This window comes from Miniopterus natalensis, chromosome 4, assembly GCF_054644295.1.
Source record: "Miniopterus natalensis isolate mMinNat1 chromosome 4, mMinNat1.hap1, whole genome shotgun sequence".
NCBI classification, from domain to species: Eukaryota; Metazoa; Chordata; class Mammalia; order Chiroptera; family Miniopteridae; genus Miniopterus; species Miniopterus natalensis.
Genome location: NC_142084.1, coordinates 80,851,892 through 80,878,842, shown reverse-complemented (window position 1 = coordinate 80,878,842; position 26,951 = coordinate 80,851,892). Strand labels below are relative to the sequence as shown.

The 26,951-nt window shown below is 48.5% G+C and overlaps 1 protein-coding gene across 1 annotated transcript in view; it reads left to right on the top strand.

Moving 5' to 3' along the window:
- The window catches only part of FAT2 (FAT atypical cadherin 2), a 47,707-nt gene extending 22,832 nt beyond the window's left edge, over nt 1-24,875 (top strand). The window contains exons 12-23 of the mRNA XM_016213869.2: nt 1,748-1,981; nt 3,260-3,643; nt 5,795-6,009; nt 6,945-7,082; nt 7,739-7,882; nt 8,189-8,386; nt 9,830-10,640; nt 13,515-13,660; nt 17,589-18,030; nt 19,544-19,697; nt 21,350-21,807; nt 22,812-24,875. Of these exons, the coding sequence (XP_016069355.2) occupies nt 1,748-1,981; nt 3,260-3,643; nt 5,795-6,009; nt 6,945-7,082; nt 7,739-7,882; nt 8,189-8,386; nt 9,830-10,640; nt 13,515-13,660; nt 17,589-18,030; nt 19,544-19,697; nt 21,350-21,807; nt 22,812-23,344 (3,857 nt within the window). The 3' untranslated portion in view covers nt 23,345-24,875. The remainder of the gene's footprint in view (nt 1-1,747; nt 1,982-3,259; nt 3,644-5,794; nt 6,010-6,944; nt 7,083-7,738; nt 7,883-8,188; nt 8,387-9,829; nt 10,641-13,514; nt 13,661-17,588; nt 18,031-19,543; nt 19,698-21,349; nt 21,808-22,811) is intronic.
- The last annotated feature ends 2,076 nt before the right edge of the window (nt 24,876-26,951 follow it).

Genomic DNA, 26,951 nt, shown 5'->3' with positions numbered 1-26,951 from the left:
TAGCTGCTGGAGAAATAATTAATTGACTAATAAGACAAGATCTGGGTCTTTAAAATCTAATAGGAAAGGCAGTCACTTAATCAGTGGTTTGAAATGTGCTGAGCTGAGAAAAAATGCAGGGTTTTAAGGGGAGTTTTGATAGAACTTGACTTAGGCTTGGGAGTGAGATTAAGTGAAAGCTCTCTGAAGAAAGGGCATTTTATGTGAGACTTGAGGACATATAGGAGTTAGCCAGGATAGATAATAGAGTAGTAAGTAGTAGGAACAAACATTCAAGGCAGAAGAATTTATACAAAGGCCTAGTTTTTGGAAAGAGTGTGCACATCAGGAGGACCAGAAACTGGTGCACAGAAGGGGTGGAGAGAGGGCAAAGGAAGAGACCCTCAGGATGGCAGGGGGCAAATCCCTCCTTTAGAGCCATTGAAGGATTTAGGCAGGTGTGTGTCAAGGTCAGACTGGGGATAAAACCTGTATTGTGGTAAGGATCAGAGATAAAGTATGTGGAAGCCTAGCCCAGGTGTGGCACATAAAAGAAGTTCAACAGATGTGGTTGCCATTGTCATTATCATTAGTTAGGGGACAAAGCAGAGAGCCGGAAGTAGAAAGCCCTGCGGGATAGACCTCAAATACCCCGGAGAGGCTGGGCTGTGAGAGTCTGGTGGAGAAGGCAGGGTGGGGTCTGCTCCCTTTGGAAGAGCAGCCCACAGAGGTGGGATCCGGTCCCGCTGCTGTGTAGGGAAGGGGATGGGGATGGGCAGCACAGAAGGGCCCAGTCACAGAGGGCCAGCTGCCAACACTTGGCTCGGAACCTGTAGCCTTGGAGATTCCTGAGCAGGGAGGTGGCAGGTGAGAGTGGTGTCCCAGGAAACTGTCTGAACAGACAGGAGACAATATTGTCCTCCCTGACTCCAGAATGGGCATGCTGAGTCACCCCAGGTGGGTTACGTGATCTCTTTCTGCTGTTGTTTGTTCAGCTGCAGGATGATCAGTGGAGTGAAAAAAAAGAGGGGGGGCAGTTTTTCTGAATATGGAAATAATACATGTTTATCGTACAAAAACTCAAACAATGTAGGTGTATATTATGCAGAAATTGGGAAGATTACGTAATAATTAGCCCCAAGATAAGCACTCTTGGTATATATTCTGTCAGACTGGTTTTCCATGCATCTCCGAAGTCCCTGTACAGAATACTGTTTTGTGACTTGCTTTTTTTCATGTAACAATATCTTGGAGAAATTAGCAAGACAGTGCATAAAGCCCTATCATAATTCCTTTTTGGTTGCACGGTATTTTACTGCATGGCTAAACCATAATATAATTAACCAGTCCCCTTTCGAAAAACATATAGGATATTTTCGGTATGTTGCTATTATAAACACTCTCTTTATTGGGTTTATTATACAGGATATATTTCTAGAAATAAAATTGTGGGCCAAAGGATAAACACATTTTAGCGGTTGTTAAGAAATTGTCTAAATGCCCTTTAAAAGTGTTGTGCCTCTTTGCAGCTTGTTGGTGTGATGTCAAATTGGTGATGGGGTGGTGGAGTGTGTTTTAGGGGAGTGAGCAGGTTTGGGGGGTGGGGATATAGGTGAGCTTCTTTCCTGACCGTCCATAAACAGGGCTGACTTCTTTCCTCTGGGACGAAACTGAATGGCTGGCGTTGTCTTGCATAGATATCTAGAAGGCACGTGCTGGGGTTACATCCACCCAGCGAAAGCTCACCTGCTGTCATTTCTCTGGCCAGGGGTGCTGACCACACTCACAGCCCTAGACCGAGAGAGGAAGGATGTGTACAGCCTTGTTGCCAAGGCGACAGATGGAGGCGGCCAATCTTGCCAGGCAGATGTGACCCTCCAGGTGGAGGACGTGAATGACAACGCCCCCCGCTTCTTCCCGAGCCACTGTGCTGTGGCTGTCTTTGACAACACCACGATTAAGACCCCCGTGGCCGTGGTACTGGCTCGGGATCCAGATCAAGGTGAGAACAAGAAGGCTTGGAAGCCTCTGCTCATGGGGTCACCTTGGGCAAGGATTTGGCTCTGTGTGTTGCTCTGGGACTGGTAAGGACTGTGCCTCCTCACTGAGTCTCCGGACACTTGCAAGTGGAAAATGTCTGTCCACAAACTGCGTACCTCAGTGCTACATAACAAAAGAGTTTGGCAATTTTTCGGGACCAGTACAGGGCATTTCAGTCTCATTGTTTCTCATTGCCACTTAGACCTGGAGCCCTTTCAATCCTGTCATTTTACCTCAAGGACAAATTGAATGCAAACACTTAATCAGAAATACACCAGTCAGAATTATTCAACTCTGATGAATTTGCCGCAGCAAAGGAATTTTGGGCACAAATTCCATTAAGCCTACTAAATTCCTTAATCAATTTTCTATACAATAAAGTGGAATCCTTTTCAATATTTTACATTTTAATTTTAATGAGATCATTTTCATTAGGGTTAATTCTTTTCCTTTTAAATTTTACAAGGCAAATTGGATTCATCCGGGAGTATTTATTCCATATTGTGCCAATTATAGCTTCTGCCATCAAATGTTTTATTGTTGTTACACACACACACACACACACACACACACACAATGTCAGGTATGTGTCATGAATAAAATTTTATAATTGAGGTAGGGTAAAAAATGCCCTGGGGTCAAAGTAGCCAGATCAACATAGGATATGATAATGATGATGATGTTGATGATAAAAGTGGGAATCAAAATATCCTCTTTTGTTCGACTCCAGCAAAGTAAACTTAAGACTTCCTAGACTAGAGGAAGTGAGCTTTAGCTTGGCAATGAAGGAGGTGAGAGATTTTGGAGGGATGCAGGGGTTCTAGAGAGGACAAATAGTCAGTGCAAACGCAACCAATGGCTACAGTAAGGCCCTATAAAAGCTCAATTAGCCAGTGCTTGCTCACCTCCAGAGACAGGAAGCTCCCTACTTCCTAGGCAGCCCCTTCCTTCCATGGTGCCTCAGATAATTACCAAGCACTACCTATTTGGAGCTAACAATCATCAGTCCTGATCCTGCCCTCTGCAGCCACACAGATGTCCTAGATGCTCACTCATGACAGCCCTTCCAAGACTAGGAGGTAGTGACTACCTGCTTCAGCCTCGACCTTCCCCTTCAGGATGGAAGAGGCCTAGTGTCTTCAGTCACCTCTTTCCAATCCCACCAGCCTTGTGGGACACATCCTCTGACCTTGCACTGGTTTACCATTAACCTTTCAAATGCCCTCGGTCTCCCCCACAGGCACCAATGCCCAGGTGGTTTACTCCCTGACCGACTCTGCTGAAGGCCACTTCTCCATCGAGGCCACCACGGGTGTGATCCGGCTGGAGAAGCCGCTGCAGGTCAGGCCGCAGGCAGCACTGCAGCTCACCGTTCGTGCCTCTGACCTGGGCACCCCGATCCCGCTGTCCACACTGGGCACCGTCACGGTGTCCGTGGTGGGCCTCGAAGACTACCTGCCCGTGTTCCTGAACACGGAGCACAGAGTGCAGGTGCCCGAGGACGCCCAGCCTGGCACAGAGGTGCTGCATCTGGCCACCCTCACCCGTCCGGGTTCTGAGAAGACTGGCTATCGCATGGTCAGCGGGAATGAGCAGGGGAGGTTCCGCTTGGATGCCCGCACAGGTGAGAGAGCGCCTGAGGCAGCCCCTGCCCGGGTCCCCGGGGACTTTGGATTCCTCATATACAGGGCATATCTGCCCACGCAGCCCTCCCGGGCCAACCTCCTTTGGCCCTTTCTTCACTCTGCATGTCTCCAGGTACCAGGTCCCTCCTGCGCCCTGGGGCCAGTTTATGTGGGAACCTCCATTATTCCCCCACTTCCCCGCCCAAGACCCTAAGCAACCCACTCTCCTCCCACAGTTTGCGGCTTCCAGGTTTCAGCTCAGACCCAGCCCTACAAGGCTGAGGCCACCCTCCATGCCTGGCTGCAGAGGTAGAAGCGCTTCGGGAAATGTGGGGCATAACAGCCCAGGACAAGGCTGTGGCTTCCCTCCTAGAGCCCTCCCCAAATACCCTGGCACCCCTGAATTTCCTTTATTCTTACAAAGAGAGGCTCCCCAGGTCAACCCACACCCCGTGCAGAGTCCTCCCCACAGCACCCCTGCAATGCTATCTACCTCCTAAAGTAGCTGCCTTATTGTTGAGCAATGCTTTCTTAAAGTTTGTATTATGAAGACTTTAAACAAATAAAAAATAGAAAAGAGTATAAATTACCTGTTCCCATCACCCAGCTTCAGGAATTATCAACACACACCAGCTGGTGTCATCTTCACCTGTCCCCCTCCCACATCGACCCGTTGCTGAGTTATTTTAAAGCAAATCCCAGACACCATATCATTTAGTTTATAATACTTTGGTGTGTATCTCTAAATGATAAGAACTCCTTTTATAAACACAACCACAATACCATTATCACACTTAAAAGATAATTCCTTAATATTGTCTAATACCTAGCGAGATAATTTTTCAGGTTATCTTATGTCTTTTTGAAGCTGGTTTGTCTGTCAACATCCCTCAAATGATTTATATGCAATATCTTAAGTCTCTTTTAACCTCTGATATCTTCCTCTCCTTCTTTATTTCCCCCTGCCATTTATTTAATGAAAATGTTGGGTCATGTGTTGGTCAGAATTTTTTATATTTTGGATTGGCTAGCTGTATCTTTATGATGTCATCATATAACCCATCTCTCTAACCCTTATAAGTCTTTTTTTTTTTTTTTAAGTATATCTTTATTGATTTCAGAGAGAGGAAGGGAGAGGGAGAGAGAGAGATAGGAACATCAATGATGAGAGAGTCATTGATCAGCTGCAGCCCGCAACCCGGGCCTGTGCCCTGACCGGGAATCGAACCCTGATCCCCTGGATCCTAGGTCGATGTTCAACCGTTGAGCCACGCCCGGCTGGGCTTTAATCCTTATAAGTCTTATAAATGACATTTGGACCAAAGACCTTGATCAGGTTCAAACTCAATTTTTTGGCCACAATGCCTCATAAACAATGCTGGGCTCTCCTTTGCACTATGTTGGGAGGCTGGTTCTTTTTAGGTTAAGGTTGACGGTGGGCTTGGAGTTGTCAGCCTGATTCATCCAATATAGAGTTCTCCGTCAGTTCTACTTCTAATGGTTTTAGCAGCCTTTGATGATCATTTCCTAGATATATTATTCCATTTGGAGCTGCAAAATGATGACTTTCTAATCCTATCATTCCTCATTCATTTACTAACTGGAATTCTTTTATAAAGAAGTGTTTTCCACCATTAACTGTTGTCCAGGAGCTGCAGGAAAAACCCTTGTTCTTTCCTTTTCCAGTTTTCAGAATAATAAATCTATGCCCTAACAATTTATTGAACAACTTTGGGTGATATAAAGCTCTTAATAATTTAACCTCTGTCGTGTCCTAGCTGAGTGAGCTTGGGTAGGTCACTTAGCTGTTGGGAGCATCAATTTGACTCACCTACAAAATGGAAATCACTTTTTTATCTAATATAAGTAGATTTAATACTGCAGACTTAATGGGATTTCAATGAAATATTACAAAAATAAATGAGGGAAGCACTGCCATTGAGAACAATAATAAAGAAAATGAGAGGAGATGGAAGGAGAAAGGAAGGTAAAGAGGGAGACGAAGGAGGGGGTGATGGGAGGTGATGGAGGAGATCTGTATCTCCTGACCCTATTGAGCTGCCTCTCCTGGGGTTTGGTTCAAGACTTCTCAGCCTCTGCCTTTGTGGTCCCAACTGTCTCAATGCTTCCATCACCTCTTTTTCCATCAGGGATCCTATACGTCGACAGGAGCCTGGACTTTGAGACAAACCCCAAGTACTTCCTGTCCATTGAGTGCAGCCGGAAAGGTTCTTCCTCCCTCGGTGACATGACCACAATCGTGGTCAACGTCACTGATATCAATGAACACCGACCCAGATTCCCCCAGGATCGGTACAGCACGAGGGTCTTAGAGAATGCCATCGTGGGCGACACTGTGCTCACGGTAAGGATCTGCAGTTCTGCTATTTGGGGGGCATGGGCTCTGGGGTGGATTCTTATCTCTCCCTTCCCCCCGTCACCCATGAGCATAGATTAGTTTACAATTAATACACAACGGACTTGACTCTGTACTTGCAGCCACTTGGCCAAACTGTCTCTCATGACAAAATGTCTCAGGAACATGTCTGACAAAACCTAGATCAAGTCCTGATGGCATGGGGCCCGGGAGAGGCCCCAGAAGACTATTAGAGACTCCAAAGCCTGAGAAAGGCCTGGTCACAGCGTGGGAGGGAACATGTAATTGTTCCCAGGGCATGGAGTGAAGTTCTGTACGCCCACAGTCCAGGTTCCCCCTGACCCTTCATTCTGCCTTTGGTCCCATCTCCTCCCACTCCCTACATGCGCCCTCGGCTCCGACCACACTGGGAGATGCGCCCTTCCCCAGACATCCTCTGCGCTTTCACACCTCTGGGCTCCTGCTATTGCCTCTGCTTAGAACGTGGGCTCCGCTCCTGGAAGCCATCCTTATTTCAAGGCTTCATGGATCCTTTTCTAGTCTCCCCAGCTGGAACATACCACTGCGTTTCTACGCTGATCAGCTTAGAAAGCTGATCATACTTTGCCCCCCACATTAGAATTATCCATAAAATTAGATGTTAAGTTTTTTTGTGGGCATATTAGTTTTGCCACATTCCTCACCTCCTAGCTCAGGACCTAGCACCCTATGGGTCAATGAGTAAATGAATTAATGAGTGGATAAATGAATGAGCCATGGCATGCTGAAGTCCATATTAGGACATAATAGATTCCTCTGGCAAGGATGACTGGTCCAGTCATTGGGGAGGGAACATATCTGTGCCCCCTACATTCCCAGGGGCTGAGATTCCTTTCTGGTCCCTCTTGCCCCTCATTCACAACCATCACCCCCCTCCACTGCAGGTGTCAGCTACTGATGAAGATGGGCCCCTAAATAGTGCCATCACCTACAGCCTGGTAGGAGGGAACCAGCTTGGGCACTTTGCCGTCCACCCCAAGAAGGGGGAGCTACAGGTGGCCAAGGCCTTGGATTGGGAACAGGTGAGTCATGTAGGAGGGGCCCAATCTGAGTTCATCAAAGCAGAATTTAGCCCTGCTACAAGTCCAGAGTATGAATTGTGGTCAACGCCCCATCCTAACACTTCTCCAGGCCTGCCCCCACTTGTTTTCTCTGTAGGGCCTCTATGGCCTGTGAGACCAGAGGCAGGAGAGGGACTGAGTGACACTTAACCTTCCCTGGAGAAGCTCAGGCCAGCTTCTCACCACTGGCCAGGGATCATTAGATCATTATAACAAGTTAACATTTATTGAGCACCTGCTCTGTGCCAGGAACTTTGCTAAGCACTTTATATTCATTATGCTATTTGGTCCTTAAAATAACCCTTGGAGATGGGTCCTGATATCATCCTCACAGAAGTTTGGTCACTTTCCCAAGGTCTCACAGCTAGTAAATGGTTGAACTGGAAACCAACCCTATTTTTGTCTGACTCCGGAACCTGGGCCCTAAAATGCTATTGTTGGGCAATGAGGGGGGCGGGGCTTAGGGAAGTATCTCTACCTTATTTTTCTGAAAACATTAATGATGAAGCTTAGGGAAGTATCTCTACCTTATTTTTCTGAAAACATTAATGATGAATCGGGGGGGCAGAATTGAGGGGTCCCATTGCTAACTCTCCACTGGGTATCTTGCTATGTAGACTTCTAGCTATTCCCTGAGGCTCCGAGCCACAGACAGTGGGCGGCCCCCACTGCATGAGGACATAGACGTCACCATCCAAGTGGTCGATGTCAATGACAACCCACCAAGATTCTTCCAGCTCAACTATAGCACCTCTGTTCAGGTACGCTTGACCTTCCAAGGCACCCTAAACCCACCCCTCCCTTCATTTCCCTCCTAGAGGAGGGTGCTCAGCACTGGTATGAGTCTACCCGAACAATGGCCGTGACCTTGCACTGGTCTAGACTGACCAAGTCAACAACTAACTGGCAGGCAGGCAGAATGAATGAATGAATGCTCAAGGTGCAAGCATGCCCTGGGCACAGCCAGGGTGCCGAGGACTCATCCCAGGGAAGGGGATGCAGAAAGGTGTGAGAGGAAGAACTGGGACTCATTTTGCTCTTTGATTTCCTGTCACTCTCAATCTCAGGAGAACTGCCCCATCGGCAGCAAAGTCCTGCAGCTGATCCTGAGTGACCCAGACTCCCCAGAGAATGGCCCCCCCTACTCATTTCAAATCACCAAGGGGAACGACGGCTCTGCCTTCCGAGTGACTCCAGATGGGTGGCTGGTGACCACCGCGTACCTGAACAGGAAAGTCCAGGAATGGTATCAGCTTCAGATCGAGGTGAGAGCATGGTTGGTGACATTGGGGACAGTAAATGTGCTGGCAAAAACATTACCAGTGCTTCAATTATTAGAAAAAACCACATACAGAGCTCTTACTATGTGCCAGGCACTGGGCTAAGTGTTAAACATGCATCATTGCAATAAATCCTCACAACATGCTTTAGGGCCGGTACAGTTATCAACCCCATTTTATAGATGTGATAACCAAGGCACACAGAGGTTAAATGACTGGCTCGAAGTCATACTACTAGTAATTAGCAGAGGTGGATTGCTTCAAACCCAAGCTCTCTGACCCCAGAGCCCAAGCTCTTAATTTCGGCCCTGCTCCCAGGCAGGACACCCTCAACCTAGCTCTCACTCCTTGAGGCTGGTCAGGACAGCTCTCTGAACCTCAGGTCTTGTTAAAGGCCTACCCCAGAGAATTGGCGTGGGGTCAAATGAGAGAACACATATACATGTGTAGGGGATTGTGGTGGTATTATTACGGGTTGTATGAGAATTGCCCAGTGGCAGTGACTAAGATGGTGCTCAAACATTACTCTCTCATTTCATTCCCCCCAAATCCTTTTCTTAAGTGAGGTCACGTCACTGCCTTGCTTAAAACCTTCAATGGCTTTTCGTAGCTCTGACATAAAATGCCACCTTGCGCTCCTCTGCCCACCAGTGACGGGGTCCCTGCTTCCCTCTCTCTCACCTCGTCCTCTGCCATGCCCACTCTGCTGGCAACAGTGGCCCCTTTCTGTTTTGTTAAGCATACCACAGTCTTTCCTACCCAAGGGCTATGCCTGTCTGTCCCCTCTTGTCCTCACCTATTCTCATCCCTCAGGACTCAGCTCAAGTGTCACCTCCTCGGAGAAGAGACTCCTCTCCCAGCTGATCTAACTCAGGTCTTTCAATCCTCAGATGTCTCCATCACCTCTCTCCATTTATTTGCTCCACAGCGACTTATCCAAGTCTGACATCCTCTTGTTTATTGTCATTTATTGTCTCTTTTCTCCTGATCACAGCACAAATATTTGTTAGCTGAGCTAAAAAAAAAAAAAAATGCTCCCCCTGAACCCAAGCCCAATCACAGAGTAAAGGGGAATCCCAAAGAGAATCTCCTAAGGCTGGCAGGGGCCATGAAGGACAAACACTGGCGTCGCTAAGACACCTCTTAGAGAATGAGAGAAGTTCAAGAGCAAGGAGGCCAGGTCATGTAGCCGGAGGGGTTTAGGGAGAGCCTCAGAGAGATGTCCAGTGGGGAGAGGCAGCTAAGTCTTGCTGTGTGGCGCAGGGTGTAACTCCCTCCACGAAGCCCTCAGTGCTGTTGGAGCTAGTATTTTCTCTCTCAAACGTGACAGCACGCTGAGCCTGCCCTCAAGTAGCGAGATACGATCCCCCACGGAGCCAGCATCCTGGGCCACAGTCCCACGGTAACGCCGTGCTTCCCTGCCCACAGGTGTCCGACAGCGGCATCCCACCCCTTTCATCTTCCACGGCTGTCAGAGTCCACGTCACGGAGCAGAGCCACTACCCACCCTCCGCCCTCCCACTGGAGATCTTCATCACCGTCGGGGAGGAGGAGTTCCAGGGCGGCATGGTGGGCAAAATCCATGCCACAGACCGAGACCCGCAGGACACGCTGACCTACAGCCTGGCAGGAGAGGAGACCCTGGGCAGACGCTTCTCGGTGGGAGCGTCCGATGGCAAGATCATCGCTGCCCAGGGACTGCCTCATGGCCGCTATGCGTTCAATGTCACAGTCAGCGATGGGACCTTCACTACCACTGCTGGGGTCCACGTCCACGTGTGGCATGTGGGGTGGGAGGCTCTGCAGCAGAGCATGTGGATGGGCTTCCACCAGCTCACCCCGGAGGAGCTGGTGAGCGACCACTGGAGGAACCTGCAGAGGTTCCTCAGCAACAAGCTGGACATCAGACGAGCCAATATCCACTTGGCCAGCCTTCAGCCTGCAGAGGCCACGGCGGGGGTGGATGTGCTTCTGGTCTTTGAGGGGCATTCCGGAAACTTCCACAAGCTACGGGAGCTGGCAACCATCATTGCTCACTCAGCCAAGGAAATGGAGCACTCGGTGGGAATTCAGATGAGGTCAGCCATGCCTGTGGTGCCCTGCCAGGGACCAAGCTGCCAGGGTCAAATCTGCCAAGAGACAGTGCACCTGGACCCCAGGGTCGGGCCCACGTACAGCACAGCGAGGCTCAGCATCCTGACCCCGCGGCACCACCTGGAGGGGAACTGCTCCTGCAATGGTGAGGAATGGGCCTTCCCCAGGGCAGCCAGCAGGGTGGGCTCTGCCAGCCTGACTCCAGGGATGGAGATCCCGGGGAGGGGGTGTGGGGTAAGGGAAGTTTTAACAGGGCTAAAGGCCAGGAACCACCATGAGGCAGGTGTGGCCTCACAAAATCTAGTCACAGGACAGCACCCTATTCTTGGCCACTTTTTGGAATTTTGAAAATAATGGTAAAAATACAAGAGGCAATTTAGCATCATGGCTAAGGGTACAGACTTTGGCATCAAGCTGCCTGGGTTCAAATCTCAGCTCTGCCACTTGCTAGCCACGTGAGCTTAGGAAAATTACTAAACCTCTCTGTGCCTTTGATTCGTTGTAGGGATTAATTGAATATTAAATAACAATAGCAAGTGCTTGTTTAGAAAAGTGCCTGATATAGAAAGTGGTCAATAAACACTTCCTAATACTGCCACTATTATTACTGTAGCCTGGTGGTTATAACGTAAAGGTTTAGACTAAATGGCGCAGGTTCAAGCCCCACCTGTATCACTTACTAGCTAGGCAACCTTGGGGGTTTATTAAAGGCTCTGGGCTTTAGTTTCTCAACCATAAAATAATGAAAATATTATCATCTGCCTCCTTGAGTTGGTTTGGGGAGTAAATTACTGAATGGATATAAAAAGCACTTAACCCCTGGCTGGCCCATACTGAGCACCCATCAGTGGCAACTATCATTCATAGGGTAGCAGTTGTTGCTATAAGGACTCTGCTACGTGCCAGGCTCTGTGTGTATGTTACCTAAACTCATTGTCACCACAACCCCACGAAGCAGGGTCGTAGCTCCATCTACAGTTGAAACTGAAGGGCGGGGATTATATTATATTGGTTTGCCTGAAACTATAGGCTCTGGTGAAGGATTGATCATTCAAATACCTATGCACCCCACTCTAAAGCCTGAACTCTTTGAGCAGCTCTTTAGGAACTCAGTTTTCTGAAAGGTTTCACCCAGTGTCCATGGCATTAAGACCAATGCACATGAGCATTGGCCGAAAGAGAATGACCTTGCCTGCAGCTCGCCGTCGCCCCCTGCCTGGTATTGCCTACCCTCTATGGGTCCACCTGGTTTGCATTAGGGAATTCTTTCTCAGATCTGTTGACTCTCTCTGGGCCCACTGGATTTAGGCTGGGTGAGCTACTCTTGGTGTGGGGTGGGGGTTCCCTTCTTGTGTCTCTTGCCCCAGAGTGAGGTGCAGGGACAGCTGTGTTGGCTGAAGCTTCTCTCTTGACCATCTGGCATCAGATAGCAGAGGTTCTAAAATTAAAGATTGTGCAAAATCACGCAGGGAGTGTGCTTTTAAAGAGACCTGTTCCTGGGGATCACCTCCAGAGTTTTTTATTTAGAAAATCTTGGGTGAGGCCTGGAATTGGCTTTTTTAACCAGCACCTCAGCCAACGCTGAAGCAGGTGGTGTGAGTGAGGGCTGCACTTTAAGAATACTAGATGGGCTGGCTCATGCATCACCGGAATCACTTGGACAGAAGTTTTGGGTTATTTTTTTAATTTTAGAAAAATATGACATACAGAAAGATCCTGGCATCACAGTGCATAATTCAACAAGTTTTCACAAGCCAAATGCATAGTACAACCAGAACCTAGATCGAGGGTCAGAACATGACCCTCAGACACCTCCCCTGGCCTCTGTTCTAGTCACTCCAGCCATCATGGGGAGAGTTTGAAAATGCAGATTCCCATGTGCCACCAGAACTTCCACGTCATACTCTCTGAGGACAGAGCCTGGCATTTAGTATTTTAAAAGATTCTCCAGATGATGCTGATATTCAGCCTGGTTTGGGATTCCTGATCTAGATAACCTTCAATATCCCATCCATTAAGGAGCTAGTACAGTGGAATCTCCAGCATCGGAGAGGATTAGACCTGCGGTGTGACAACTCTTGGGATTTTATAATCCCGTGTGCCTCAGGCTTTCTGGTTCTTTCTCCTCTTTTTGGCCTGTTCCCTCTTCAACAATTCCTCTTCCCTAGGTCTCGGGGCCTGTACCACTAATCCCTTCCCCTTACAACCATTATTCACAGGGATTTAATATTTGAACTCAGTTCTGGGGAGGGTGGAGTTTCTAAAATATCAGGAGGGCAGTGCTGAATATAGCACAGCATTTCCCAAAGTGGGTTCTGCAGAATGCTGACTCCAAGGGCTACGAATGGGTGGTCCACGTAAGAGGGTCCCATGGTCAAATAAGCTTGAGAAACCCAAGTGTGGGTGAAGTCTCCTTATGCAACTGCATATTAGCAGTTCTAGGGGGGTTGGAGCATGCGGAACTTTACAGAAGTTTTGGCCGCACGATCTATCACTTCCTTTATCACAGAGTCTCCTGGCCTCTCAGGGGCGTTTCATTTGGGAAGTGCTTACCCAAGTGGTTACACTCCTAACGATGAGAAAAGAGATATCTTGAGGCAAAACAACCCTGTGGTGTTCCTGAAATCACACCTATATGCAAAATCCTCTCCGATTCTACTTCCTTCTTCCCCAAATGAGATAGAAATGACACAAAACACAGTAGGATAGAAATGTTGATCTTCACACACCTGACTAATTATATATCTGGCTTGATTCCTGCCTTGTTAATAGTTTGAGGTCATAGCTTCTGACCCAGGCAGGGACCCAAGGCAAGGGTCCCTGGGGTCAAAGGAGGGTGTGCAGGGTGATGGCCCTGTCTAGCTGTGTGACCCTGGACAAGTAACCCCCAGTCTCGTTTCTTCATCTATAAAGTGAGCAATGACTCTGCTTGTCACCAAAGGGGTGAATGAGACAGTCAGCTGGAGGGCTCTGTGGGGACCACGTCACGTGGAGGTGACACTTCTGGTTGCTTTCACAGGCACTGCTGCAAGGTTCAGCGGTCAGAGCTTCGGGCGGTACAGTCTCCCAGAGGCTCAGAACTGGCACATCCGTTTCCGTCTGAAAACACTCCAGTCACAGGCCGTTCTCCTGTTCAGCAATGGGACAGTGCATATCTCCCTGAAGGTAGGGCACCGCCAGCCTGAGAGATGCCATGGGAACGTGCCAGGCTCTGGAGGTGGGGGCAGCGTGAGCATGGCCAAGAAGGCCAATTTCAGCAAAGAAATCCCTTCATGGTTCTCAGGGATGTTAGGTCTGACCATTATGTCAGGACACAAGACTTTCCGGTCACGACGGCCAAAGCCACCCCACCTGAAGATGCATGTCCAAATACAACAACAGAGGTCAGGCTATTCTATGGGAGCAGAGAAAGTCTCTGAAGAGAGAAAGAGAGATAGATGGGCCCATCTAGCTCTGGTGCTTTTATCACTTTTGCTGAGTAACAGAACAGTGTTTCCCAAGACGGGGGAGGCTGGTTACCACTGGGGTGTTCAAGATGAAAAGCCCAGCATTAACGTTACATGGAAGAAAAATGAAGTTCAATGGATACTTTTTCCATTGATTTTTTTCTTTTTTAGAGAGAGTGGAAGGAAAGGAGGGAGGGAGGGAGAGAAACAGAAACATCGATGTGAGAGAGATACATCGATTGGTTGCCTCTCGCATGCGGGATCCAACCTGCAACCCAGGCACATGCTCTTGCTAGGAAATTGAGCCCACGACTCTTTGGTACGCAGGCCTGACACTCCAACCACTGAGCCACACTGGCCAGGGTTGAATTTCCTTTCTAATAGTCTTTCAGCCCTTCTGATTATGTCATCTAGAAAGTCTCAGTTTACCTTCCTGATTTGAACACCTCTAGCACACATATCAGTCTCCCACTTTGACAAAGAGAAACAGACTTTGGCCAGTTAGAACTTAATTCATTCAATAAATATTTATTGAGCACCTACTATGTGACAGGCACTGTTCTAGGTGTTGCTGTCTCATCAGTGAATAGGAAAAAAAAAACCCTTACAGCTTTTGTCCTAACAATAACCATAATAAATCAGAAAATTACAGAGTCTGTCCCAATGTGATAAGTGTTTTGGGTTAAAAGGGGAAAAAAAGTTAAGGGAAATCATGAGTAGGGGAAGTTGTAATTTTAAATAAGGTGGTCAGGGGAGGCTTCATTGAGGTGATAACTGAATAATAATTTGAACGGGGTGAGGGAGTCCACCTAGACAGCTGGGGAAACAGCATTCTAGGTAGAGGGAATAGTAATTGGCAGGAGATTCCTTAGCATGCTCAAGGCACAACCCAGAGGTCTGTATGGCTTGATTGAAGCGAGGGGAGAGGAGGAGGAGTTGAGGTCAGAGATGTAATGAGACGGGGGCAGATCTATAAAGTCTCATAGGACATTGAAGGACTTTGGCTTTTATTCTGAATAAAATGGAGGGCATCAGAAGGTTTTGAGCAGAGAACTAACATATGCAAAAAGGGCCCTTATGGCTGCTGTGCTAAGAATAGGCCTTAGAAGAACAGACAGAAGCAAAGAGATCCAGCCCAAGAAGCAATAATTCAGGTAAGAGATGATGGTGGTTCAGATCACGGCAGTGGCAGTGGAACTTGGAAGAAGAGGTCAGATTCTGGGTAGATTTTGAAGGTAAGGCCAACAGGACTTCCTGATGAATTGAATGAGGGGGTGGAGAGAAAGGAAGGAGTAAGAATTTTGGCCTGAGCAACCAGAAAGGATGGAGTTACTGCCAACAGACCTGGGAAAGAATATGGGTAAAGCAGGTTTGGGGGGAAGATCTGGAGTTCAGTTTTGGACATGTAAGTTTGAAATGCCTATTTGACCTCCAAGTGGAGCTGGATAAACAAGTCCAGTGTTTATGAGAAAGGTCTGAGATGAAGATGAAGATCACCAAGGAGTGTAGATGAAAAAGAGAGTAGGCCAAGCTTTCATCCTTGAGACACCCTAACACTGAGATGCCGGGGTCCAACAAAGGAGACTGAAAAGGGGCAATCAGTGATAGTGGAGGAAAACCAAGACAGTAATGTACCCGGGAAGCCAAGGCACACATACCAAGAAGGAAGGAGTGCGGGATCAGCTGGGTGATATGCTGCTGAGAGGTCAACTAAGATGGGAAGTGACATTAATCGCTGGATTTGGCAACACAGAGGCCACAGCATACCCTGACACCAGTGGTTTCAGTGTTGTGGTGGGTGAGGGTGGAATTTTGCTGCAAAAGGAAGCAGAGGAAAAAACGCTATATTTGGCAAGAGAAGTATGTTCAAGTCAACTTTTAAAAAATAATATTAGAGCAATAATGTTTGTATGACAATTGGGATGATCCAGCAGAGAATGAACAAAGTTGTAGGAAAGAGAAAGAAGAGTCAGTGGAACCTTGTCCCTGAGGAAGTGTGTGTGTGGGGGGGTCTCTTACATGAATGGGGAGACTGGCTTCCACCAAGGTGGACAGATGTGATTGTGAGAGGGTCCCCAAGTCCCCGTCTGATTGCTGAGGGTTGAGAATGAGGAAGGAGGCATCAGGGGTCTGAGGAGAGAGAAGGTGTGGAAATAGTCATCTGGGAGAGTAAATGAACTAAGGAAGACAGTACGACCGTTGAGCAGCATGAAGGGCTCACTTGAGACTCATGGTCATGAAATTAAAGGGGGCTCAATAAGTAAGGCTGTTTCTCTGCAGCCATGTTCAGCTCCATGATGTTCATTCAGAATAGGGGGAGACTTGAGTTTTGCTAGATTTATGGGTTTGCCAAGTGAGTTCTACCAAGTAAGGGAAGGGTAGGACTTTGGCTATGGAACTTACGCTGCATAAGGAGAGGAGTGAGGACATTGCTAAGAAGGCAAGAGACAGTGAAGACGGAGGTGGGATCAATGGATTTGTGGTCCTGGGTAAAGTTAAAGGAGTGATTTAAGCGCGATGTTTTGAGCTGTACTTACTTTTTTCATTCTATTTTTCTATTTACTGTATAATAGTACGTTTCCTTTTTAAGTAAAAAATAGTATAGGTAGTGTTGAATCAGGGCAAAAATCAAGAAGGTGGTGTACAAATGGCTAACTCCTAAAATCACTGGACTGTATCTTCAAATTTCACCCAGAGACAGTGCTTATAGTGAGCAGAAAAATATTTGACCACAAATTATCCCACTTCTTAGGGTGAGGCGAACTAAAATGTTTTAACCCAGACGTTTTGATTTCGGGACTTTTTACACTCTTAAAAATGATTGAAGATCTTAAGGAAGTTTTGTTTATATGGGTTATATATAGCTATCGACGTTTCCAGTACAGTATTAGAAATTAAAACTGACAAATGTTAAAATCTTTATTTGTTAATTCATTTAAAAGTAAGGAAGCCATTACATGTTCACATAAAAAACATATTTTTATGAAAAATAATTACATTTTCCAAAATAAAAAGCATTTTTTTACATTTTTTGCAAATCTCTCTGCTGTCTGGCTTAATAGAAGAAGACAGCTGGCTTTTCATATCTACTTCTGCCTTCATCTGTTGTGATAACACGTCTCAGAAATCTCCACTGTATATTTGTGAGGGAATGAGAGTAGAAAAGGCAGATAATGTCTTAAGATTATTATGAATATAGTTTCTCCTTGTAGATCCCCTGACTGGATCTTGGAGACCCACTTCAAGAACTGCTAAACTATTGAATAAGGGAATGGGAGTGAGAGAGAGGCTTTGGTATCCTTGAAGGCCAATGCCCAGGAATGCAGAACACTGGAGAGGCCTTTGCAGAAGAATCCAGAAAATAGCAAGGCATCTCTGGGCCTCAGTTTCCTCATCTGTGAAGTGAAGATGCCATCCCTGCCCAGGCCATCCCATGGAGTGCAGTGAGGGCCACATAAAACCATAGACAGAAGAGCACTTTGAAGGCTTTCATTCTCTATAAACACAATATCTAAAACAGCCTTGAAAAACACTCCCCCTCCCACCCATGAAAATATAACCAACATTCTTTGCCCTGGCAGCCCGTTAGTAGGGCTTTTTATAAGGACTTCTTGGCTTTGCTGATGCCATCTGGGTTTTCTTTGCAGCTGGTCGATGGTGTGCTCGAGCTGGAATACCGTTGCCCAGGTGGTTTTTATGGAACGCTTTCCTCCTGGCTCCATGTGAATGACAGAGAGTGGCACTCCGTTCTGGTGAAGGAGACGGATACTTCCATTCGCCTGTTGGTTGACAGCTCAGGCAACGGCTCCCTTGTGCTCCCAGAGAAGTGCCAGGGTCTGAGGCCCGAAAGGGACCTCTTTCTAGGCGGCCTTGTCCTCTCTCACTCTCCCCCGAATGTCTCCCAGGGCTTCGAAGGGTGCCTGGATGCGTTCACCATCAATGGAGAGGCACTGGAGCTGCTGGCCCATGGCAAGAAGGCGGTGGGCTTGCTGGAGAGGCAGGCCCTCACCCAGTGCTGCGTCCACAGCAAAGACTGTAGCCAGAACCCGTGTATCAACGGCGGGAAGTGCTCACAGGCCCATGGGACAGGTAAGCGCTGGGGGAGGGTCACATCAAGGCTTATCCCAGCGGGCTCTTCAGAGGACCCTGACATGCTGGACTAGCAATCATATATCACTACAGAGTGTACAAAGCATATTGTTGCACCACAGCCCCATGAAGAAGGGAGGGAGAGAGGGAGGGACGGAAGAGAGCCATTGACAGCCCCATTTTACAGCTCAGGAAACTGCTGGGCTACGGAAGCGAAGCCAGAAAGGTAAAGGAACTCAGCCATGGTAGTTAGGTGAGAGGGGCACGTCCTGGGTCCAGATCTCCGTGAAACACTTTGCCTCCTGATTCCCAACATCCCTTTCTTTTCCTCATTGCCCAGTGAGCAACGGGATGAGATCTGCTAGGTTTACACTGGGGGAAGCCAGGAGTCTGCATTCTCGCTCAATAAGAACTTTCTTTCTTCCTACATTTTTTGGATGGGGGAAGCATATGAATGGGGACCTCTGGTGTAGAGGTTGCGACCGTCACACATTTTAGTGTCATCACTACTCTCTGTCCCCACTGCCATCACTCTGACTCAAGCCCCCGTCATCTCTCTCCTTTTCTATGACACCAGCCACCTTCCTTCTCCTGCTCCTCTCCCTCCACCTGCATCTTCTGGGAGGGTACTTTACATAAAAACACTGATCCGCAAACAGTGCAGATCTGAGCATGTCGCTTTTCTGCTTGGGACCTAGCAGTGTCTTCCCCTTGCTGTTCTGATAGAGTCCCAACTCCTAATGCCTGCCTATGGCTCATACCTTGCTTGCCTGGCCCCTCCAGGCCCTGCAGCTCCTACCCCCACCCCCTTTTTTCAGCAGGCTCGCCCACCCTGCCATCGTTTTAGTTCCTGAGATTTGCCACACCCTCCCCACTAAGCCTTTACCCGTGCTCTCCTCTGCATGAAACACCTTCCTCTTTGCCCCTCTCTTTTTGCCTGGCTAATTTTTTCTCATCCTTGAGCCTGAAATAGCGCCTGCTCCAGGAAACCACTCCAATGCTTCCCTTCAATGTAACTAATTTTTATGATAATTACTCATACACTGATATTACATATGACTGTCTAGGTTTGCATCCAAATTTTGCTACTTACTAGCTGTGTGGCCTTAAGCAAATGTCATACATTCTCTGTGCCTCATTTCCTCACCTGCTATTGCACCTGTCCCTTGATGAGGATAACAGGAGCCCATGTCAGAGCTGTCACGAGTATCAGAGAAGCGCATCTGTGAAGATCCTTACTTAGGATAAGTGTTATCTGGGTAAATGAGGAGGGTATGCAGCATTCTTTAGATGCCTGTCCTCTGCTGGACTGTAGGCTATTTGAGGGCCAGGATCAAGTCTCCTTGCCCAGCAGGGCACCAATGCCCAGCACGGTGCTGGCACTCAGTAAATAAACATGAACACGTATCTGCAAACACACTGCGGCCTCCCCTCCATCCCGGGGGGACTCTCAGCCTGGGCTGCCTGACTGCCAGGCCCACGCACTCTCTCACCTCCCTGCTCTTCCTCCCAGGCTATGTCTGCGAATGTCCCCCACAGTTCTCTGGGAAACACTGTGAACAAAGAAAGGAGAACTGTACTTTGATGCCCTGCCTGGAAGATGGAACTTGCATCCCCTCCCCTGAAGGAGCCGCCTGTAACTGCCCTCACCCCCACACAGGAGATAGGTAAGCACAGGAGAGGCCACCTGCCATTGGCTCCTCACCCTGGGTTTGGCACCATTAGGGAATGAGCTCTGCACTCTGAACTCTAGAAAGGCCAAAGGGGGCAAGGGTCTGAGTGCCCCACAACCCAGTTCCTCAGCCTTTCCCATGGGTCAAGGCTTCTCCCTCCGACCACCTGTATCAGAGCACTCTGGGAGAGGGAGGTGCTTGTTGATAAGATATTTCCCAAGCCCTATTCTAAACCTACTGAATCAGACTCCCCAGGCTGGGGCCCAGGAGTCTATACTTCTAACCAGCTCCTCAGGCGGTTCTCATCTTTGGTAAAGTCTGAAAACAGCTAGTGTTCTTAGTCTTTTGCTCTGGATCGAGACTTCCCAGCAGTGATCTGGAGACAATGACCATTTGGTACAGGTACTGCTGTGGGTCTTGAACCCCACTGCAAGCCACCTGTGCCTCGTGTTATGTTGGTTTGCAGGAGTGGGTGGAGGGGTTGCAAGAGAAGGCGAATCATCTAAGAACCCTGTAGGTCAAGAGGCTTTGGCACTCTGGTTTTATGGCTCCCCAACTTGTGAGCCTTTAAAAAATCATGAATGGAGACTGGTGAAAAATATACATTCCTGGACCAACTAAATCAGAACCTCCAAGGAGTGAGGCCTGGAATTCTACTTTGTTTTACAAACTCCCAAGGGAGTCCTTGCTGTCAGTCTGCATAAGAGAGCCAATGATGTAGTCCGCCCACTCATCTTACAGATGGGGAAACTGAGGCCCAGAGGAGGAAAGGGCTTATCCAAGATCCCCCTGTGTGTTGATGACCCAAGTCCTCTTTCTTGACTACTGACATTTCCGGCCCACTTCACTTACTGCCTGCAGTACACAGTGCTCTCCATTTGGCAGATATGTCATAAGGACACTCCTTGGCTGAAAGTGGTGTTTGCATTTTAAAAGAGGAACTTGGGGAGGACAACGTTAAACCCCAAGGGACAAACTGTTGGTGAAATTTCAGGCACTGGGGGATGTTTTGGACTCAAGTAGAATGAAGGGAGCCTTTCCCAATATCCTTTCAAAAGTGGATAAAGCTGGCCATAGAAGCCTCCTAAGAGTCTTACACCAGGGAACGCCAAGCCGAAGGTGACCTGAGAGGTCATGGAGTTCCAGGTGCTCTCTGAGAAAGCTGCCCAGTGTAACGTGGGTGCAGAGCAAAGCTGGGTCCGTGACCTGCTGGTGATGCCTGGCTGCCATTGCTGGGTGACTTGCTGACTTGTACCTGGGACCCAGACATTATTGCTAGAGGACAGCTAGGTATGTTTGCTGCCTCTATCGCCATATATGGTTGGAAATCAGATCTCATTAGTGGAGAGTATATCCAATACCTAGGTCTCATGGGTGAAAATAATGGATATGCTCAGAGTCCAGACCCAAATGGTGATAAATGAGGGTGTAGCTGAGTCCTACACATTACTAGTATAAGATGGAAAGTTCTGAAGTTGATATGTTGATGTGCTTGAGAATTCTCTCTCTTTTTTTTTATTTTTAGTAGAAAATTGAAGAGGGTAGGCTTGAGTGCAAGGGTCTCCATCCCATAGAACTTTGTAAGAGGGGACATGGAAAGGGCAGTATAGTGACTCAGCCCCCTACCTACCTCTCTGTCTCTGCAGGTGCGAAATGGAAGCAAGGGGCTGCTCAGAAGGACACTGCCTGGTCACCCCTGAGATCAAAAGTGGGGACTGGGGGCAGCAGGAGATTCTGATCAGCATAGTGCCCCTACTGTTCGCTATTGCCAGCATTGTTGGGCTTCTCCTCTACTGCCGCCGTTGCAAGTCCCACAAGCCTGTGGCCATGGAAGACCCAGACCTCCTGGCTAGGAGCATTGGTGTTGACACCCAAGCCATGCCTGCCATCGAGCTCAACCCCCTGAGCACCAACTCCTGCAACAACTTGAACCAACTAGAGCCCAGTAAGATCTCAGGTCCAAATGAACTCGTCACTTTCGGACCCAGCTCTAAGCAGCAGCCAATGGTCTGCAGTGTGCCTCCCAGACTCCCACCGGCTGCGGTCCCTTCCCACTCTGACAATGAGTCCATCATTAAGAGGACCTGGTCAGGCGAGGAGATGGGTCAGTATAGCCAGAGGCCCTTAGCCTTGGGGACTGGTGGAATGGGGTGGTAGACCAAAGCACTTCACTCTCTGAGGCACAAGGGATTGTGGCCACCATTCAGGCCAATCCCTTGGAATGGGACGTGAACAAGGTCACAGTGCACTAGTGGACTGGTCTCTGGAATCAGAGTCTGTGGCTCATTCTGCCTGCATCATGATCCACTTCTCGAAATCCAAGACACTCCATAGGCTTGATGTCCATGGCAGAAACCTATAGACTCTGGATAGGAGTGGGTAGGATCCCTGGGATCAAAGGGGGGCTTCAGTACTTCTGGGAAAGGAAAGAGAAGCAGCAGTCCACCCTTCTGATCACCCAATCTAGAGGTGCAGCAACCTCAGGCCAGACCTGGCTGGCTGAGAGGAGGTACCTCCACCCCTTTCTTGTCTTTGGCTCAAAAGGAGGTGAATACATAAGCACTTCACATTTTCTGGCTTATTCACCAATAATTAAAACAGTATTTTCACTAACTTTTTGCTCATAGGGTAGCCAGAACCCATAAAGACGAAGTGACCTGTTCTAACTCACCCAACTATTCAGTAGCAGGGACACAGCTGAGACCAAAGATGCTTGGTCTCCAATCTTCCAAGACACATCTCATTTAACCACCCTCTGTCATATATGCCATCACACCTACTCCGAACTGTTTCCTTCAATTAAGAAGACAAAACCCACCAGTAAGACTTGGGAGGGAGCTGCTGTCTCCAGCACTGAGGGTGGGCTGCATGGAGCGGTCCACATTCTTCCCTTGTTCACTGACCCTTCGATCAGTGGCACAGATTTGCAAGATGGGCTGGCTTTGCATTAAACCTCTGGCCTTAAACATGGCCCCACTGGATTCTAGATATCAACTTAAGCTGCCAGAGACGACATGCATAGATGGGCCACAGATAGTAGTTGTCAGGCCAGCTGGAACCTTCACCAGGGAAATTCAAAGCTCACCCTATCTCAATGTTCTCTTTCAGTGTACCCAGGTGGAGCCACGGTCTGGCCCCCTACTTACTCCAGGAAGGAGCACTGGGAATATCCCCACTCTGAAGTGACCTCGGGCCCTCTGCCGCCCTCGCCTCACCGCCACCAGAACCCAGCTGTGATGCCAGAACCCACTGGCCTCTATGGGGGTTTTCCCTTCCCACTGGAGCTGGAAAACAAGAGGGCACCCCTCCCACCACGCTACAGCAACCAGAACCTGGAAGATCTGATGCCCCCGCGGCCCCCCAGTCCCCGGGAACGCCTGCTGGCCCCCTGTCTCAATGAGTACACAGCCATCAGCTACTACCACTCGCAGTTCCGGCAGGGTGGGGGAGGGCCCTGCCCAGCAGAGGGGGGGTACAAGGGGGTGAGTATGCGCCTCAGCCGTGCCGGGCCCTCTTATGCTGACTGTGAGGTGGGGGGTGGGCTTCCCGCAGGCCAGGGCCAGCCCCAGGCACCCCCCAACTATGAGGGCTCTGACATGGTAGAGAGTGATTATGGGAGCTGTGAGGAGGTCATGTTCTAGCTGTCCTCAGAGGAAGGCAGGTGGGAGGCCAAGGGCTTGGCACCTTCTCCCTGTCTCATAGAGTGAGTAGAGCATGTCTGGGAAGGTGGGAGGGAAGCCCCCATGCCCATTCCAGGCTGCCATACCTTGAAATGTGCTCTTCCAGAGCCCCAGCTAGTCCCTGAGGATGGAGGGAAGCTGAGGGTAGAGCTCCAGAAACAGCATGAGGGCCCCAGCAGAAAGGGGATGCACAGAGCAGTTACCCTGGAAAGCCAGGAAAAGCTGACTCCTAAGTGGGCAAGAGGCGGCCTGTCTCTGATCTGCCACCTCTCAGTGCCCAGGGAGGCAGGGCCTGAACTACTGGGTCAACTCTTTTGGGGCACATTCTTATACCTGCACAGCTCCATTCTGGAGGAAGAGGCAGGCACATGCCTCACAGGCTACCACAACACCCACCATAGAGACGAGGTTCCAGGGTCGCTGACCCTGGAGGGCCACAGGGTGTCCTCCTAGGGCTGAGAAGTGAGCAGCAGGCGAGCAGTTACCAGAAGTCACTTATGCACCCTGCCTCGTTCATATATCTATTGCAGCACCTGCTCCATGTCAGGCGCTGTGCTAGGCATCGGGGATAAGATGGTGAACGAGGGCGACAAGGGTGCCTGAGGAGCATCGCTTTGGCCTCAGTCTCCTGGAGGTCCCACTCCTCTAATCCAGATTCCAACCAAGCCACTTGCTCCACCTCTTTAAGTTACATGGCTTTCTATCAGACAGGGCCAGCCAGGATTTCTGCTGCCCTGGACCTTCTTTGTTAAAGAATTCAGACCTCATGGAACTCTGGGTTCTTCATCCCAAGTTTCTCAAGCACTTTGGGCCAAAGGCAGGAAGGATATAATTCATAATTTTTAAAAATTTTAGGCACTTTTCAACCTTGCTGTATGGATGAGTTGCCCCAAAGGGATTTTTCTTCCATAGACACAAGGAACTTACAATGTCCATTCAGGGCAAGGTAGAGGCAGGGAGCCAGACAGCAGGGTGTTGGTGTCCACACTGGACACCCTGCCCTTGCCTGCCCCTCCATTTCAGAATCCTGCCAATCTAAGTGTTACCTGCAGTGACTCAACCCTATGCATGGACAGTCAATGTGGGCATGTGTCTACACATGTGGGCACCCATGTATAATACATTTGTACACATGTGTAGAATGTATGTAGCCAGGAGTGGCAGCAATCAGATAATTCTGGTGGCCTTGCTACTCTGCCCACACCCCATCCCTTTCTCTGGTCCATTTCTTTTTCATGTGTTATTTCTGGAGACAAAAGCCAAAAGGAAGAGCAACAGAGTCTCTCACCCCCAGGGTTGCTGTTCACAGCGAGAGAGAGGCTGGGTGGGTGAGTGTGTGTTTGTGTGAGTGGTTCGTGGCTGTGCGTGAGACTGTGAGTGTGAATGATGGTGTACATGGTTTCATTGGTTTTTGTCTTTTTTTTTTTAACAATAAAGTATCTTTTTTACTGTTATTTTCTGTGTCACTTACCCTTGTTTGGGGTTAAGTCAGGGAAAGTGCACAAGGGTTTACAAGCCCTTCAAAGCTGAGGTTCATAGTATTGGGGGGCTGGAAGGGGCCCTAAAAATCATCAAACACCCAAATCTAGCAAAACAACTAAAATAAAGATCCCTGAGCCCTACCTCAGACATACAAAATTAGAACTTCTAGAGATGGGACCCAGGACACTAAGAAAAAATGACTCCAATTCTGATACAACTGTCCACAGTGGACAAGTTGACTAACCAGCAGGTTAATGAAAGGCCGGGACAAGGCTTCAGGGCTGCTGAACCCAGCTAGCACCCTCTGCACCACACAGCCCTGATTGGGGAGAGGGGCTTACTATCCTAGGTCTTGGGAAGCCAGGCACCGCCCACCCACCCCCAGCCTGAGTCAGACTGTGGTCACTGAGGCCCCACTGGATGTGAATGTCACCAGGCAACCGTGGTCCACGTAACCTTTGCAGAAACACTGAGACTGGAAAACCTGGTACCTGCCCTCAGGCTCCCACTGCAGACTATGGCTCTGGGGTCATGCAGGCTCGGTTCCAAACCCGTTCTGCCACATACTAACTCTGGCAGGTATGACTTAGTCTCTCATTTTTCAGTAAAACTAAGACAGTAAATAACAGCTACATCATAATACTGTTCTGGGGAATAAACATAAAGAGCTTACCACATAAACAATAAATCGTGATAATTATGCTAAGAAATAATACCAGGTAGTATACAGGTAGAATTAACTTATCAGAACTGTTATGGAAATCACAAATAATCTAGTTCAGTGTTGCCTAAATTTCTGTTGTGCTTACCAATTTTATGATTTTTGCTCTGATAGAATACCACCTGTGCTATTATTTAATATTTTTCTTTTAGTGTATTTAGATTTTTAAATTTCTTACTCACCTTAAAATGATAATATCCATAAGCTAAAGGATTTGAAAGTTACTATTTCTTCTCGCACACTTGAAAATACATAACCATTCAGGTTTTTAAAAAATGACTGTCCAGGGACCCCCTAAATCATCTTTGGGAAACACTGATCTAGTCCATCTCCATTCCCAATATTACTCACCCCGAGGCCCACAGAGGAAGACATTTTTGTCCCAGGTCCCATGGCTAGAATTTCACGGGGATGAGACCCATATTCAGGTCTGACACGCAGCCTGGGGATCTCCCTACAAAAGCACTCACTCAGCCTCTGTCCACCCAGCCATCCCTCCATGAAGCAGGCCCCTTCTTCCCTTAAGCCTCCGGAGCCTGCACCTTCATGTTTGAGTCACCAGAGGGCTCTCTGAGATCAAGACCCAGCCCACTAGGCTGCCGAAGACCCAAAGATTTTCAGGGAAATCATCCCACCAGGCCACTGGGGCTCCAAACGCCCTGAGAATGACACAGCATAACAGTGGCAGAGAAAGGCATAGGCCCAGGTCTCCTGACTTCCAGGCTGGGCTTTTTTACAGTTTACCATAATCATCCTCACTACCACCTCTTACTGACACTTGCTATATGTCAGGCACTGTACAAGCACTTGGCATATCTTGTTTTATTCAATCTTCACAAAAACCCCAGGAGGTAAGTACTATCATCTCTATTTTACAGATGGAGGTACAGAAACACACAGAAATGAAATAGCTTGTAACTTATGTTGGTAACTTAAAGTGAAGTCACCAGTTGATGAGTGACAGGGCCAGGACTCAATACAGACAGGGCTGTCTGACTCCAGACCCATACCTTACATTTGGGTTCATAAAACAAATGATAATAGTAGCAAGAAGGACTGACAGGGTTTAGTCCAGTGATCCAACTGAGTGCAGAGGCCAAGAACGTCCCTAAAATTCTAGGAGGTATTCACAACCAGGGTGTCAGGATTAGGGAAGGTGGAGTCTGCTCTAACCTAGGGTCCAACTCCAGGCTACTCCTATAATCCTGGTTCCAGTTCTGAGGCTGGCCTTAAGAGCCACACAGCAACCTTGAGCACTGCTAGAGAAGGGCAGCCAGGAAGAGGTGGGGGTCGGACGCAGGACTTACAACCAAGTCCTGTAAGGAAGGGCAGTGGAATTCACCAGGACAGACGGCAAAGGGACCT